This window comes from Drosophila innubila, assembly GCF_004354385.1.
Source record: "Drosophila innubila isolate TH190305 chromosome 2R unlocalized genomic scaffold, UK_Dinn_1.0 1_C_2R, whole genome shotgun sequence".
Taxonomy (NCBI): Eukaryota; Metazoa; Arthropoda; class Insecta; order Diptera; family Drosophilidae; genus Drosophila; species Drosophila innubila.
Window position 1 is genome coordinate 11,197,431 of NW_022995374.1, and position 14,791 is coordinate 11,212,221.

The 14,791-nt window shown below is 45.4% G+C and overlaps 2 protein-coding genes across 2 annotated transcripts in view; one reads left to right on the forward strand and one right to left on the reverse strand.

Annotated features, from left to right (window-relative positions):
* The first annotated feature begins 36 nt into the window (after positions 1-36).
* On the forward strand, positions 37-6,213 carry LOC117784973 (nuclear pore complex protein Nup214). Its single transcript, XM_034622838.1, has 9 exons — positions 37-74; positions 182-274; positions 355-493; positions 563-2,322; positions 2,382-2,563; positions 2,634-2,975; positions 3,037-4,229; positions 4,293-5,832; positions 5,897-6,213. The coding sequence occupies exons 2-9, from the start codon at positions 239-241 to the stop codon at positions 5,919-5,921; spliced, it is 5,217 nt and encodes a 1,738-aa protein (XP_034478729.1). The 5' UTR covers positions 37-74; positions 182-238; the 3' UTR covers positions 5,922-6,213.
* Positions 6,214-7,128: 915 nt separating this feature from the next.
* LOC117783196 (protein slit) overlaps positions 7,129-14,791 on the reverse strand; it is a 57,771-nt gene continuing 50,108 nt past the window's right edge. Inside the window, 4 exon segments of the mRNA XM_034620465.1 lie at positions 7,129-10,583; positions 11,762-11,904; positions 12,946-13,105; positions 13,174-14,704. Of these exon segments, the coding sequence (XP_034476356.1) occupies positions 8,283-10,583; positions 11,762-11,904; positions 12,946-13,105; positions 13,174-14,704 (4,135 nt within the window). The 3' untranslated portion in view covers positions 7,129-8,282.

Genomic DNA, 14,791 nt, shown 5'->3' on the forward strand with positions numbered 1-14,791 from the left:
ATACAAACTTATATCGATAAGAGTAGCAATTGTTTTCCGATTGTGCACAACGCGAATTCGCAGATTTTTCGTCGGTTGGTTTATTTTGTATTAAATTGCTGCACGCAATTTGGCGGTGTCAGCAATTTATTTGTACATTTAGTAAGAGCAAGATTTTATAACTGCTTAAATATAATTGCAGCGTCTGTGTAGCAGCATTCCCAGCACGTGTTAAGGCCGCAACGAAGCGATTGCGAAAATGGCGCTAAATGCTCCAAACTGCAAAGACACACAGGCAAGCACAACAGCAATTGATGGAAATAGAATTATAGTATTATTTTAACTAAATTTATAACGTGTGTTTTGTATGCGCAGGATGTGCAGTTCAAGTTGCATGACAAGTTCGTTGCCTTTCGGAAATGCGGCGATCTAAGGAGCAATGTGAAATTACTGGCGGTTTCCAGCAGTCGCGATTTGCTTTTTGCCGGCAATCCAACGGCGCCGGAATTGAAAGGTTTGTCTGAAGTCTGTAAATACAGATACAGGTATACAGATAATTTCAGTTGTTTCTTCTGTTTTGCAGTGATCATTATCAAGGATGTGGCCGCTGCCAGGACAAGTGGCAAGCAGCCGTTGGCGCGTCGTGTGGCATTGCCTCATGTTCCCAGCTATATGTCCTGCAGCGCCGATGGCAATCTATTGGCCATTAACTACACACAGGCGAACGGCACCAGTCTGCTGCTCATCTATGCAGTGCAATCCTTTATGACGCCCGAGGTCCGTGCTTTGTACAACATAAGATTGGCACCCGAGGACTTTGTGCATGCCGTGCAATTGCTCTGGAATCCCGTGATGCCCAACAGCTTGGCGGTCGTCCTCAGCAACGGCGGATTGGCCATGTATGTGCTGAAGGATGGCGGCAACTTTGAGCTGCACACGCTGGACAAGAGTCAGCAGGTGAAGTGTGGTTGCTGGTCACCCAAAGGCAAACAGCTCGTGCTGGGTTTTCCCAATGGAAAATTGCAGCAGTTCAAGCCGGATCTGACCCCGGCCAAGACACTGATGTGCCCGCCAAATGTGCATGATGCACCCTTCGATACGATCGCTGTCCATTGGCTGTCCACGTTCCAGTTTGCCGCCATCTTTCTGCAGCACGGCGAGGATTGCAATCCGGCGTTGTATATCATAAATGCACCCAAGGTGGGAGCACCCACGTATACAAACTACTATGACATTTGCTATAGCCTGAATGGACCGCGCAATCATCAGTTCCACTTCACGCATGTGCAGCAGTGGAATCTGCTCCTGGTCAGCTCGGCGAATGGCGTGGAAGTGGGCGTGCTGGGCACCACGGAGGCGGGAGACACGCCCACCTGGCAGCAGTTGACGCTGCTGGACGAGGCGCGCATTGAGCTGCCGCTGAGCGAGGAGACCCAAGATGAGACCTTTCCCTTGGGCTTTGTCTACGACACATCCACAACCCATCAGCTGACCATCAATGAGCAGCTGTTGCCCAGCATGCCCATGGTGCATGTCCTGGGCACCGATGGCACCTTGCTCTCATTCAATTTCCTTAACCTGCAGCCAGGTGTTGCCTCCGTCTGCTCACCTCCGCCTCCGCTGGCAGATACATCCGGACAGTTTTGTGCCCTGGACAAGCTACTCGGCGCTGAGGAGCAGCAACAGGGCACAGCAGGAGCAGCGGCATTGACAGCAGCGCCAGCAGCAAATCCTGCTCTGTCTGACATTTCCTTCGCCTTTACGGCCAACACGGTCACTTCGACTCCCGCTCCGACGAAGGACAAGCCGCCCTCATTGTTTGCCGGCTTTGGCAATGTTGCCAATGCTGGCATCAAGGCACCGCCGCCCACTTTTGCTGCTCCAAGTGTTTCCAGTGCTCCGCTTAACTTTGCCGCTGCATCTAAATCCATGCCTGCTCCCAGCTTTGGCGGATTTGCTGCTGCTACAACTGCTACAACAACTGCTCCACGATTCAATTTACCTGTGGCTAATCCGGCACCGAACTTTGGACAGCTGGAGAAACCCGCTGCAGTTGCTCCTGCTCCTGCTACGATGGCATCGTCAGCTGCTCCCATGAAGACCAACAATAGCAAACCACTCTACACTGTGCCGCCCACCTTTACGCCAGTTGCATCCGCTCCTGCTCCGGCTCCTGCTCCAGGAGCTGCTGCCATGAAACCATTATCGAGTGCGGGCAAGAACACGGAGTTTAGTACCCGTGAAATAGACGATGTCATTGCCGAGATCATGTGTGTCCAGATCAATGCGTTTAGTGAGCAAATCGAGCAGCAGAAGCAACAATCAAAGACGCTGCTTTCCCAGGTGGGAATCCTTGTCTAATTGTTGTATATTAAACGTTTATTAATGGAAATCTCTTGCAGATTGAATCCCCCTCCACAATTAAGTTCTATGCCAAGCGTCTGGATGATCTGCAGGAGCTGAATGACCAGGCCAATGATGTGGAATTCGAACTTGACGTGCAGGGATTGCGTCATGCTCTGAGTGAAGCCTATGCCATGATGGCCGAGTGCCGTGCCAAGTTGGATGTCTATAGGAATCCAGAGTGAGTAGCTCGATTGATCGTCAAGTAAATTAAGTAATATAAATACTAATATTAATGTTTATTTCGACAGCATTACACGACTGATGAGCTCCACGAGCTTTGATGCAGCTGGACGACGTTTGCTGGCTCGTCTGCAGAGCTATCTGGCGGCCAATGAGGCGCAGCTGCGACTGGCTCAGCAGCACATTGACACCCAGTGGGAGCAGTACCAGGATGTGCTGCGTCGCAACTCCAAGTCGAAGATGCATATGCCCTGCCTGGAGGGCATCTATCAGCGACTGACCCGACTGCAAAATCTGGCCTCCGATCAGCGCATCAAACAGACGAGTATCAAGGCCAAGTTAAAGGAACGCGGACTGTTGCAATCCTCTTTAATCAACCAGGAGAACAATCGCAATCGGAACAATGAAGCGTAAGCATAGAATAAGCTGGATATATGTGTGTTATTCAGCTGATAACTTCCTCTCTTGCAGCGTGGACACACTTGCCGACTCCATACTCTCGATGAGTCTTAATCAAGCTGTGGAAACGAATCGCGCCAAGCTGTCGATGCACAAATTGCAGAGTATACGTCAACTGTTGCAGAACCACAAGATACACATCATTAGTCCACAGCGTCCAGATCGCGTAGGTCTCAAGTCGGAGGTCATATTAGAGACGAAACTCAAAGCAGAGCTCAACAAGAAGACGGCTGCAGCCAATGTGAAGCCAACGACAGCGCATAAAGCAACTCAGGCTGCAGCTGCAGCAGCTCCAACTGCTGTTACAGCAGCTGTTGTGGCCAACCAGATGGCCAAGCCTACAGCCTCCAAGCCGACAACAACTATGCCAACAACAGGAGGAGCAACAGCTGTTCCTGCTGCATCTGCTGCTCCAGCGCCATTTGGCTTCTTCCAGAGTAGCTCATTTTCAAAGACTACAGCAGCAGTCGCTGCACCCACGACCACTTTAAGCGCTGTTGACGCCACCAAACCTGCAACAACAACCACGCCTGGCGGTGGCCCGTTTTCCTTTAGCTTTAGCCAGTTGGGTGGCAATAAGTCAGCACTGTCCATTGGTGGATTATCGTCGGCTCCAGCCGCAGCTTCGTCCAATCTTTTCGCTGGCTTTGGCGCTGCTCCAATGGATGCAACAAAACCAAAACCAACAGCAGCAGCAACGGAGCAACCCAAGCAAGTGGAGGTCAAAAAGGATGTGGAGATCAAAGCAACAGCTGCTGAGCCAGCAACCAGCACCATCAGCAGCACCACCAACACAGCAGCTCCTAAAACTGCTGCTGAGCCAGCCGGGAAGCCCTTTAGCTTTGCAGGCTTTGGCAGCAACGCTGGCACCACCATTGGCAGCAGCTCCACATTCAGTTTTGGTGGCTTCGGTTCATCGCTGGGCAATGCGGCAGCTTCGCCCAAATCACCGAGTGTCACCACAGCTGTGGCAACAAATGCTGCTGCTATTGTTGCCACTACTGCAGCTGCCGCTAGCAACCAGGAGACGATAAGCAGCTCCAACAGCACAGCTCCGCAGCCTGTGGCAAGTGCAGCATTCAGCTTTGGCAAAGCTGCTGCACCACAGAGCGAGGCAAGCAACAGCGGCAGCAAGGAGGAGTCCATTGACAATCTCTTTGGCTCGGTTAACATCTGTAAGCCGCAGGTGAAAGACAATGTTGCAGGTAAGTCATCAATTGTTGTACTCTATCCACAGTTGATCAATTTATCCATATGATACTCCACAGATGCGCCTCCGGCCAACATCTTTAGCGGATTTGGCAGCCCTTCTACGGCTGCTGCTGGCAGCTTTCAATTGGGCGATGCCTCGAAAGGATTATTTGGAGGCACTGCAGATGGCGGCAGCAAGACAGCAGCAACATTGGCCACAACTACAGCAGCAGCAGCAGTTGCCACAACACCAACAGCAGCAGTTGCCACAACACCAACAGCAGCAGTTGCCACAACAGCTGCTCCAACAGTTGCCACAACAGCTACTCCAACAGTTGCCACGACTTCTGCAACAGTTGTAGCTACAACTGCAGCAACATTTGCTACTGCAACAGCAACAGCAGCGGCAACAGTTGCAGCACCCGCGGCAACAACAGCCACAACTGCAGCGCCAGGCAGCAGCTTCTCCTTCTCCAATGCATTCAGCAGCCTGAACACGGCCAGCTCTTCGCCAGCCGGCTCCTTGACAGCCACCAGCTCGGCAGCATCCACAACTAGCAATGCATCCACTTCGATCTTTGGCGGTGCCAACACATTTGCACCTGCTGCAACAGTTGCCAGTCCGTTTCAGGCAGCTGCGGCAACAACAGCAGCTACCCCGCCCAGTGGCAATATATTTGGCAATGTGCCCAAGCCGGAGGCAAGTGTCTTTGGCGCCTCTCCTGCAGCTGCAGCACCACCACCCACTGGTCTCTTTGCCGCAGCTGCTGCCCAGAGCAGTCCTTCGCCTTTTGGTGGCAGTCCAGCAGCCGCTCCAGCTGCAACAGCCAGCTCCGGTGGCAACATCTTTGGCCAGGCGGCAGCTGCCACAGCAGCGGTGAAACCCACCGGATTTGGTTCCCAAGCAGCATCGCCAGCACCAGCTGGTGGCTCCATTTTCGGCGGTGGAACCAGCACTCCTACGCCTTTTGGTGGCACCTCCATTTTTGGTGGCGGCAACAGCGCACAAAGTCCAACGGCAGCTGCTCCCACAGGCTCCATTTTTGGCCAAAGCGTCTTTGGTGCGTCGGCTACATCCAGCGGTGGTAATTTATTCAACAATGCTAGCCCAGCACAGGCGCAACCAACGGCTTTTGGTAGTGGCTCCGTTTTTGGTGGCATTGCTGCAAATACATCCTCGCCAGCTGCATCTGGTGGTTCCATCTTTGGTGGCGGCAGCGGCTTTGGTTCCTTTGCCCAGACAACTCCGGCAGCGGGCGGATTTGGCAGCAGCTTTGCCCAGAACACTGGCGCTTCAGTGGCTCAATCTGGATTCGGTTCACCTCAGCAGCAGACGCAACAGTCGCCCGCCGGCGGCTTTGGAGCCAAGCCCGTCTTTGGCGGCAGTCCGGCCTTTGGGGCGAGTCCTACGTTTGGTGGAGGTCCAACATTCGGCAGTCCCAAGGGATTTGGCACCTTTGGCAACAGCCCGGGTGTAGTTGCTCCAGCTTTTGGTGGACAACCGAAGCCAGCGGAGGGCAACATTTTTGAAACACTGGGCGGCACCGATTCCGGTCTCTCCTTTGGAAATCTGGCTCAAACTGGCAACTCTAATACCCAAAAGTCCACATTTGGCGGGTGAGTTAACTCTTCTCTTCCAAATGAATACGTATATTTTAATGACTTTCTTGTTTAATTGCAGCTCTTCTTTTATGAACTATCGTTAAGCATTTGTTTTTGTGTCTCCGTTAAGTGGATTAATGTAAATTCAGTTTCAAAATAAATATGATTTAAATCTTTAAATATACATATATAAATATTTTCTCTTCGAATCATCGACCAAAGCGATGTCGATTTGGAAACTACGAATGTGTTTTTTTACTTCCTTCACTTTAGTGAATAAGCATTTGTGGCTTATTAAGTTATTATAAGACCCTGAGACGAAATGATAACACTTGACTTTTGAACATACTTGTCATCTTTATTACCAAATAAATATTACACACAGTTAAATCAAAGCATTTTTTTTTTGCATTTAATGTTTGTTAATTTCAAAATATTCAATTTTCGAATTTTTAGACCGTTGAATAGTTTTGGACTCGTTGCCGTTGTACATCAGGAAAACAAGAATAATAATGAAGAATAATAAAAACTGATAGATAACTTTTTAGCAACAGCTATTACACATTATATTTTCAATTGGTTATACATATACAATAATATGCATATAATTAGTGCGAATAGTTATACATTAATAAAAATATATATATAGTATATATAATATACATACATATATATGCATGTACATGTACATAAGACACAACTAAAAAAATGCGGACAAAAAAATACGTATCGCATATAGCATATATAATATATGGTATATATACTATATATGTAGCATATAAATAGTGAAAAATAGTCAAAAACATTTTACATATACATATAGAGTTATACATACATACAGCATTAGTATAAATAATTATATATTTAAATATATATTTATAGGTTAAGGTAAATGCATTTCGATTTGTTTTTTTGTTTTTCTATCTTATTTTTTGTTTTATATTTTTAATTAATTAGGTCTAACTTAGGTTGGTAAATTGTTAATTGTTAGAGATTTACATGCGACTACCCAGCTTAGATGTTTGTTATCCGATTTATAATTAGGATTTTCTTTCGTTTTAGTTTAAATATTAGTTACGTTTAGCACACATTTCGTTTAGTTACCGTTTCTATTATTATTATTTTAGATTATTAATATTAAATTGTAAATTAATTCTAGGAAAAACACTGCAACAATTGTTGAAAATTCGTTAAATTGTTGTTGTTCGGGTTGATGTTGTTGTTGTTGTTTTGTTGAGCAACGTTTTTAAACTAAATTGAATTTCGTTATGCACTCTTATTATTATTATCTTATTACTCGTTTCTTTGAGAGCACGGCGCGTTTAAAACGACCGTTACAAGTTGTGTGTGCGGCTGTTTGTAGTGTTATCGTTATCGTTAATCGTTATCGTTTCAATCTTTTAACAACTGTTTTCTATCTACAAAGGGAAACTGTTCACTACATTCAATTCTTTTTGACGGGGCGCAGTCAGGAGGGAGGAATGTTCTTTTCTTTTCTTATGGTTTTTTTTTTGGGCGTTCGTGCGGTATGGGCGTGGCACATGCAATGACTTGCTTAAAGCTTATACACTTAATGGTGTCTGTGTGTGTGTGTGTGTTTTTTTGTGGAGTGAATATGAAATTTAGAAAAAGGATACAAAAGTGGTTAAATTTAGAAACGAGTTTGGCATTGGAAAACAAGAGGAAAATGGGGAATTTTTCATTGGATTTTACTTTTTTTTTTTTGCAATTTCGGCAGGGGCTACAGTTGCGTTCATATACATATAAATATGGTTCAGTTATAATGTGCTGTTATATGTACATCGCCTGGGTAGCTTGCTAGTAAGTATATAGTTGATATATATATATATATAAATATATATGTATAAAAGTTATTAATATGTTGTCACATATAAAGAAGCGGAAGTATACGAGAAATTTTGGGAAAATGCTGAGAAGAACCGCTCCTTGATACATAAAATATAGTATAAGTATTAGCTGTTGATATATATGCATATATATGGGTGTATATAGGGTAGTAAAGTTGGAAATCGTGGGCACAAAATATCAAATTATGGCTTAGGCTGTAAATCAGCCTGCAAATCTCTGTTATGTTAAGCTCGGCTGTTAATGTGACGTTAACAGAATGTTAATAGTTGGTTGATTTACAGCCAAAAGAAGAAATGTAGAAAAGCTTGGGAAAATGAATGCTGGTGCCAACGATTGTATTCCAGCTCTACTTATAAGATAGTATATATAGTATATATATAATAATGGCATATGGTATGAGTATATATGAGCAGTAGTAGTAGTAGTAGTAGTAGTAAATGGAAAAGTGTTGCCTCGCTTGATAGTAGTATAGTAGTAAAGGTTTGATCATGACGGTTGCTTGCTAATGACGATGATGACGAGACTTTATGTGGGATCATTGGATTTGGGACTCGGTTGGGAAGGTATTCGATACTGATCGAATACCCATTGTTGTACTACCAGTGCATCAGACGCAGCTGATCCAAAATGCGCTGCTTAAAGAAGGTGCCCAGCATGCCAAAGACGGTGGAGACAGCCGCAATGCCCATCATGACCTGCATGACGCAATGGATGCCAGACAGCTCCTCCTCCGTTTGCTTGTGCCGATGCCGGGCCCGATGATGTCGCCGGCTTCCAATGCCGCTGCTCTCGTGCAGACGCTGCAAACGTTCCATGTCCTCATCGAATTGCGGTATTATGGCCAGATTAATGACCTCCGTCTTGGACAGCAGCTGCTCATTGGCAATTGTGTGGGCTTCAGTGCCTCCGCCTCCTTTGCTGGTGGCTTCGTTATGCTCCCGCTCACGTTCCCGCTGCTGCTCCAGTTCCCTGACTCGCGATCTCTCATCCAGCATGGTGTGATCCCGACTGAAATCAAAGTCACGTCCTGTGGGCAACTGTTGTTGCTGCTTCGTTGTGGGATACTCGGCCAGATTGACCTTGGTGAGAAAGTGTAGACTGCCAGTTGACTTCTGCTCCGGCTGTTGGTCTGGCTGAGCGAGCAGCGAACGGGGCGTGGCCTCTGTGCCGCCCATATTGGATAGCTGATCACGTACCCGCGTCTCCTGGAACTGATTCTTCTTAATGCCCAGCACTTCGGACAGCGGTCGATTGATCATCGGCAGCAGCGAGTCGGACGTTGGCCGGATTATAAAGGAGCCACCATTTGGTGCATGTGCTGGCGGCTCCAAGATCTCTGGCTGCAGAGGCTTTGGCGTCGCAGTGGCTGCATTTGATGCCGGAGCGGGTTTATCGCCAGCGCTCTCATCCTCGCTGTCCGTGTAGACGGAATCATCGGAGGAGGAGGAATCATCCGAGCTGTCCTCGTTCGTTGGCTTGGACTGTTCGGCATTCTTTGCGGCGTTGCTGTTGGTGGTGTACTTGTGCGTTAGATTGCGTATGGGCTCGTACTTGGAGCTCTCCGAATCACCGCGATAAAGCAGCGCCACCTTGCCATCGGGTGTTAGTACAGGCGTTATTTTCGGATGTGGCGATGGAAAACGATGACTGCTCTCTGGATCCGGTGACAGGGCATCGAAATCGGTGAACTGTGTCGCTGGCTTCTGCTGTGCCTGCTGCTCCAGCTGTTGTTTCTGCTGTTGCTGCTGCTGCTGCTGCTGATCCAGTTCGCCATCCGTGGGCGTCTGTTGATACACAATGCCCACCTTACCCAATGGTGTGGATATGATCTTAATGGCATCATTGCTATTCTTGCGGAAATAATGCTGATTCGAGCCGGATGCACTGCCGCCACCCTTGGAGCGCTGTGAATCGAAGAAGCCAGCACGATCACGATTTCCGCCGTCAGCGTATTCATCATCGACACCGTCATCGTTATCCTCGCCATCCTCATCATCGTTAGCAAAATGGCCGCTGCTCTCGCGCAGATCAATCGCAGTGCTCGGCACGGCCACCGCCACCGCCGCTGCCTCCTGTTGTTGTTGGCTCTCCGTCAGCAGCTTCTTGCGTATCTTCTCCAGCTGACTGAGTCGAAAGCTGTTGTTCGGCTTGAAGCGACTCTTGTAGCCACCGCCGCTGCCCTCCTCATTCACAAAATGCTCCTCATCGGCACGAGGACGCGTTGTGCGTGGTCGCTCCAGCGCCAAGCGTTCATCATCCTCATCATAGCCCATATCCTCCTCTTCCTGCTGCTCCTGCTGCTGCTGCTGTTGTTGTTGTTGCTGTGCAGCAGGCGATACCAGACCTTTGGGATCTGGCAACTCTTCCGGCTCCTCGTCGTCTTCATCTTCATCGCCGTCATCTGCAAATAAGCTCGTCTCCTCATCTAAACCATCATCATCATCATCATCATCGTCGTCATCGTCATCGTCATAGAGATCCGCTTGCATGCGCTCTGTATCTGTATCTATGTCCTCCATGGCATAGTCATCTGACTCCGCCTCCTGCCCCTTTTCAACTTGCTCAACAGCAGCCACGCCCAGCTGCTGCCCCGTGTTATTTAATCTACTGCTTTGCGGCTTAAGACTAAAGTTATTACTACTGCTACTGCTATTGCTACTATTACTACTATTATTATTAGTATTATTATTATTATTAAAGTTATTATTATAGTTATCATTGATATTATAAGTTAAATTTAAATGTGTTCCTAGGCTAACATCTAAGCTGCTATTGCTTCCTATAAGCAATTGGGTAGTCGCATCTTTCAGTCAGTAGCATTTCTTGGTGCATCCACATTTGCGCACAATATCCAAATTCTTGATGTATTTGCGATTATTGCTGCATACCATGCGCACCTGTGAATAAAGAGAGCACAAAGAGAGCAAAACATAGAGACTTATTAGTATAAACTTGTATTTTAAATTATAACAATTACTATTTATTAGTGAGTATGTATAGCATGCATTAATCCCTGCAAATTCATGTGTTTTGCATGCATGAATTCATACTTATTACAAAGTGAGATCTAGTAAAATATATCCAACCCTGCTCGCATTATTATTGTTTATTTAATTTTAAGAATTTGTTTCTTCTATACAATTTATGCTTTAACTCTTGTTAAAAAATTTCTATTATTACTTCACTTTTTCACTACTCCTGTTTAAATTACAGACGTGAGAAATTAGCTTCTCAGACATGGCCTTTTTCATGCCTTAATCTTGACTTTTTCAAAGTATATTATAGATTCCAAAGCAATTTAATATTCTTAAATTAATTTAATATTATGTTTTTGTAAGTTTTTTTTTTAGCTTGGCATAAATAAGAGCATTTTCAACAAAATGAGTGCTAAATAGATATTATATACCACATTCTTTTAATTATTTTCTATTGATGTAAATCCAAACTTTACATCGAGCTTTATATCGGAATAGAAAATCGCCTAAAATAAGTATCGAGTTGTCGATATATCGGAAAATTGTAGATCGAATTGCAAATATCGAGTTGATGGGTTATTTATTACGGTCGTTCAACAAAAATTTGACGACCAAACTCAATTCTACAAATTAACTACGATAAACAATCTCCTGTGAGTTGTCGATTTTTCATGGAAACCGATTTATCGACCAAACTCAATTCTACAAACTAACTACGATAACCAATCTCCAGTGAGTTGTCGATTTTTCATGGAAATCGATTTATTCAACTCGAGAGAACGTCACTAAAAATTATCGAGTTGAAACTCAATTCTACAAATTAACTACGATAAACAATCTCCTTTGAGTTGTCAATTTTTCATGGAAATCGATTTATTCAACTCGATAAATCGTCAAAAAGAATCAACCAGTTGAAGTACTCGATAATCGCTTCCGCGAAAATCGAGCTGTCGATATTTCGATATATTTTTACATCACTATTATTTTCCAATTTCAAATCTTTTTTATTTGGGTTTCGTAACTTATGCATGACAGACTCACTACTCGGTAATGACATTTTCACATATTAATTATCAATTAATATGAAATTCACTACTCACCTTGCGTCTTCGCACTATTTTTGCGGCACAGCACTGATTGCCACAGCCGCCAACGCATTTGGCGTACTTGAGAGGCTGCCTCGAGCGGCAGTCGTTCTCCGTGTAATACTCACGCACCTGCTCCTTGCGACACGTCGCGGCGGCTGCAATAAAATGTGAGACAAAACGTGGAAAATGCAATTAGTGAACCACCTTTGACAAGGCGGGCGGCCAGCTAATGAGATTACACCCCATATGTGATATGAGTGTATCTGTGTGTGTGTGTGTTTGTGTGTGTGTGTGTGTGAGTAAGCAGATGAAGTTATGCTGCATATCCAAGCGGGTGCGTAGAACTCTTCAAATTGTGACAGAAGTTGAGGCAAGTTGTGTGGGCAAAAGGTGCAAGCATGTTTCTCAGATGAAAGGACACGGAATCAAAGTGCAGACCTGACTGTAAAGTGTGTGCCTTTTATTTCTAGAACATATGCAAATTTAACTGATATCTCTTTAAAAACTTAACTACCTTGAGCACAAATTTACTTCGTTTCAATGGTTTGTATAATAGTTATGATATTACTTTAGCTTTTTAACTAAGCAAAAATTTAGTGAACTTGCAAAAATATTGATCACATTAAAAAACAAGGAAACATTGCGAATATCGGGTTTAAAGAATTAATTCAAGATTTGCTTTTTAAGTGTAAAATAATCCCTTAAAAACTGAGCAAAAATGCTTCAATTAAAATATTCAACTAGTCTAAAAATAAATAAAAATAAAATATCTGGTATAGATTTGTTGATCATTATTCGCTTAGAATTCTCAAGCAGTTTAAGCACAAATCTGATGAAATGCCTGACTTTGTTTTTATAATAATAATATGTGCGACTTTTAAATGCGCTTCACTTTAAAATAATGACTGATATCCCTTAAAAAGCAAAAAAACTCTTTTTTTTTTTTAATTCTCAATAAGTTTAAGGTTTGAACTGGTTTGTAATACTACTTTAGTTAGAAATTTTTACTAATATTCCTTCACAAGCTGAGATAACATAATTCATTAAAAATTTTCAAATAGGTAATGCTAATAAATATTTGTGAAATGATATTATCAGCAACTAAAAGGAGTTTGATTTAAAGTTTTAGGGAGTGTTAATTTTAGATGCCCGCTTGGAAAGCCAAATGAGTGTTAGAGAGAGAGCGCAATATGTACCAGTGATTGTTGGGGGCTCTGAGCTGCCCTCACCTTGATCGCAGTAGCGTCCGCGCTGTCCGTGCTTGCACTTGCACTGATAGCCATCCCTGGAATTGGCATTGGGCACACAGCGACTGCCACGACGGCATTTATTTTCCGCACAGGGATCCACCGGCTCCTATAGGAATGGAATTTAATTTCGTTTAAACTGAGATTTGTTTGTATTTTTTTTTTTTGTTGACTTACCTCCTTGATGTGCGGTGTTTCATCCATGAAATCCTGCTCATCATCCTCTTCGCCTTCGTTGGGTTCACCCTCGAGCAGAGCACAGCCCGGCGTGATCTTCTGCTGACGTTGGGCATTGCCAAAGTCCACAAGCTTGTGATTGATCCAAACCTCCTTCATGCAACCCTTGAAACTGGTCAGATTACGGATTTGCCAGTTCTTATAGGCCTGTTGGGCGGGCTCCACAGGCAAACCGCCAAGGAACATGGGCGTGGTCAGCTTTAGGAAATCATTGGAGCCCTCATTGATGATGGATCTGGCCAGACCGCGATCCACGCGCAACGTAAAGTTCTTTTTGATGGCCAAGAGTTCGACGGCATGATATTTGCCATCGGCGACCATTTCAAAGCTATACATTGTGGAGACTGGATAATTGCCCACATCGTAGCTGACACGGATGCGTCCATTGAAGAGTTCCACGGCCAAATGGGCATCTTGACCGTCGTACATGAGAATTCCATTCTGTTCGGCGCTGCTAAAAACAATTGTCACATTCGCCTCTGGCCGGGTGCGAAGTGGTTCCAGTTCCACAAAGGAATTGTTATGGACAAAACTAATGCTGGTGAGATACTCGCACCATTTGCCCGTGTAACCCGGATGACACTTGCATAGGTAATCGGAGCCAGCGGCATTCGGCTGGAAGCAGACGCCATGTTTGCACTCATGATTCTGGCAGGGCGATGTCTGTGGATACATCATGGAGATCATGTTGTGTCCCTCACAGTATTTGCCCGTAAAGTCATCCGGACACTTGCACACATAGTCATTGATGCCATCGACACAGGTGCCGCCATTTTGGCACATATGATTCTGGCAATCATCGATGTTATCCGTGCAGTTCATGCCATGGAATCCGGCCATGCAATCGCAGCTGTAGTGCGTAAAGTGATCCAAGCACTTGGCCCCATTCGCACAGGGATTGAATTCCTGGCTGCAGAACTGAATCTTCGTATCGCACCATTCACCGGTGAATCCGGGCTGGCACTCGCACCGATACGACTGGACGCCATCGATGCAGGTGGCATTATTCTGGCAGCGTATCTCATCGCCCAGACAATCATCGATGTTCGTCTCGCAGCGTGCTCCTGTGTATCCTGCCGCACACTGGCAACTGAAGCGTCCCTCCTCCAGCACCGTGCAGGTGGCATTGTTCCGACACGGATTACCATAGCAGGCATCGATCATGTACTCACAGTGCTTGCCATGATAGCCCGGCTGGCACAGGCACTGATAGTCCCGCTGTGGCAATGCCAGACACTGGGCCTTGTTCTGGCACGGTTGCTCGTAGCAGGCATTGCACTTGGCCAATATCTCGTTCCTCACCTTGCCGCGACAGGCGAAGTTCGACGAGGGCGTCGATAGTATCAGCTTATCCTTCATATGCTCCGGTTCCGCACAGCGTGCAATTCCCGGCTCCACATAATCCAGTTTGATCCAATCCGAGAACCATTTCAATGAGCAATCACAATACAATGGATTGCTGCCAAGTGCACTGTTGGTCAAGTGGATGCAATGGAATGAATTCGAATTGGTTCAATAACCGTTAACCACTAAGAGCAATAACTACTGTACTCGTTGT

Excerpts from the sequence above, each read along its gene's own strand:
- LOC117784973 (XM_034622838.1), top strand. The coding sequence starts at position 239 with ATGGCGCTAAATGCTCCAAACTGCAAAGACACACAG. Across the intron at positions 275-354 it reads CAAACTGCAAAGACACACAG|GATGTGCAGTTCAAGTTGCA; the intron begins GCAAGCACAACA and ends TTGTATGCGCAG. Across the intron at positions 5,833-5,896 it reads CAAAAGTCCACATTTGGCGG|CTCTTCTTTTATGAACTATC; the intron begins GTGAGTTAACTC and ends GTTTAATTGCAG.